The sequence below is a fragment of the Tupaia chinensis genome, unplaced genomic scaffold, assembly GCF_000334495.1.
Source record: "Tupaia chinensis unplaced genomic scaffold, TupChi_1.0 Scaffold000317_1, whole genome shotgun sequence".
NCBI classification, from domain to species: Eukaryota; Metazoa; Chordata; class Mammalia; order Scandentia; family Tupaiidae; genus Tupaia; species Tupaia belangeri.
The window spans coordinates 1,862,610-1,864,780 of NW_006159810.1; the positions used below are offsets into that span (position 1 = coordinate 1,862,610).

The 2,171-nt window shown below is 44.5% G+C and overlaps 1 protein-coding gene across 1 annotated transcript in view; it reads right to left on the bottom strand.

The window, feature by feature from the left end:
• The window catches only part of SULT6B1 (sulfotransferase family 6B member 1), a 17,950-nt gene that overhangs the window by 10,967 nt on the left and 4,812 nt on the right, over nucleotides 1-2,171 (bottom strand). Inside the window, exon 3 of the mRNA XM_006151336.2 lies at nucleotides 2,050-2,139. Coding sequence (XP_006151398.1) covers nucleotides 2,050-2,139 — 90 coding nt within the window. The remainder of the gene's footprint in view (nucleotides 1-2,049; nucleotides 2,140-2,171) is intronic.

Below are 2,171 nucleotides of genomic sequence, written 5' to 3' on the forward strand. Positions count from 1 at the left end.
GAGAGGTTTTTGCTATAGGGCACGTGCGCTCGCCAGACAGAGAGACAGAGAGACAGAAAGCGAAAAATCACCCCCCAGGGGGGATGGCCACGCCACAATCCCTTCTCCTCCAGTCTCCTCTCGGGATCTTGGGTACGCACGCACACGCGCCCAGCGTGAGTTTTAAGCCACCGGGTCCGGGATGCGAACCGCGTCCGACTACATGGGAGTCCAGCGACATAGCCATTACGCTAACTGCTGGTCCCCCCAGTGTGTTTTTCAAGTTGCTGGAGCCAGGACTAGAACTATGGTTGGCCGTGTGGGATTCAGCTTCCTACATGCTTAAGCACTATGTTATGGGGCTGACTCTGCTTGAAGGGTTTTCCTTTTTTTTTTTTTAAGAGATTTTTTGCTATAAGGTACATGTCCTCGTCAGGGAGACAGAGAGACAGGAAAGTGGGAAATCACCCCCTGCACACCTCCCCAGGGGAGATAACCACACCACAATCCCTTCTCCATTCTCTTCTCGGGATCTTGGGCTCCCGAGAGGAGAATGGTGGAGAAGGGAAAGTTACTCCTAGTTCAAAAGACTGCATACTCCAAATCCAAATGCTTTACAAGCTACTTCAGTTCTGTTTCTTGTCAAATCATTAAGGGGGGGAGGGGAAGGCTTCTAGATTTGTAATTATGTTCATTGCATTAAACAAGATAAATTATATACTGAAGTGGTATTTCCAATTTTGTAGATTTTTAAAAATTTTACCAGAGGGTGCATGCACAGTGAGACACAGAGAGAGGGAGAGGGAGAGAGGCATGGCCACACTGCAATCCCTTCTCTCCATTTCTCCATCCTGTTGGGATTTAGGGCATGCACCTACATGTGCCCAGTGTGCTTTTCAACTGTGGTCAGCCCTGTGAGAGCCGGCTCCCATCACCACTGAAGCTATAGGGCTAGCAATGTGAGCTCTTACCACAGGGGGAGACTGAGGTGGGCTTAGGGGATGGAAGAATTCACTTAAAACTGGGCATGCTCAATGACAGTCCTGAAAACCACTCAGTGGAACTTGAATACCTCTAGATAAGAGTGGACAGCCTCTAATATGTTATTTTTTTTTAAGTTTTGTTTTTTTTTTCCCATATGGTGCATGTGCTTGCTGGAGAGAGAAAGCAACAGAGAGATAGAAAGTGAGAAATCACCCCTGGGGGATGACCATGCCACAATCCCTTCTCCTCCATTCTCCTCTTAGGATTTTGGGCATGAATGCACATATGCCTGGTGTGAATTTCAAGCTGCTAGGTACAGGACTCGAACTGAGGTCGGCCATGTGAGAGTCCAGTGATGTAACCGTTACACCATCTGCTGGGCCCAACATGAAGTTTTTTATTGTATATGAAATTCAGAAACAAAATAGTTTCAGATCTCAAGCAAATGGTGCTTACTAGAAAGAACCAAAGGAATGTTTTTTACTCATTTAACTAGGTTGTATTCTTTCATGAAACACTCTAGGTATCCCAGTGGGACTCTGAAATCCATTCACCATAAAACAGATGATATAATAAATTTCATTCTATGTGCATGCTTTCCATCCTAGTTCAAAATGCAGTTGACTTGAATGCAACTATAGCAAATATATCTAAAGAAAAATAACCACCAAAGAAATACTAATTTTACACTTCACTTATTAAGATGCTATATTGAGGAGTGAAGGCATCATACACCCCAAAAAGCCAGTATCTAGATGGTATATAAAAATTTCAAATTTGGGGGCCAGCAGATGGCATAGCAGTTATGTCTCTGGACTCCCACATGGCTAATCATGGTTCAAGTCCTGGACCCGGTGGGTTGAAACTCACTCTGGGTGCATGTACGTGTGTGACTGAGATCCTAGGAGGAGAATGGAGGAGAAGGGATTGTGCATGGTCATTTCCTTGGGGGGGGGGATTTCTCACTTTCTATCTCACTGTGTCTGTCTGTCTCTCTCTCTCTGGGGAGCACATGTGTCCTAAGGCAAAAACCTCTTTACATTTCTTTTTTTCAAATTTGAAATAGTAGTAGGAAGGGATACCCACCTTAGCTTTATTTTTGAAGATGGACCCAGGTAATTTGTCATAATGGAGGTGAGTTGCCAAAATCCTTGGTGACGGGAATTGCTTCATTCTCTTAAAAATATACACAACAAGGTGAAAGAGTG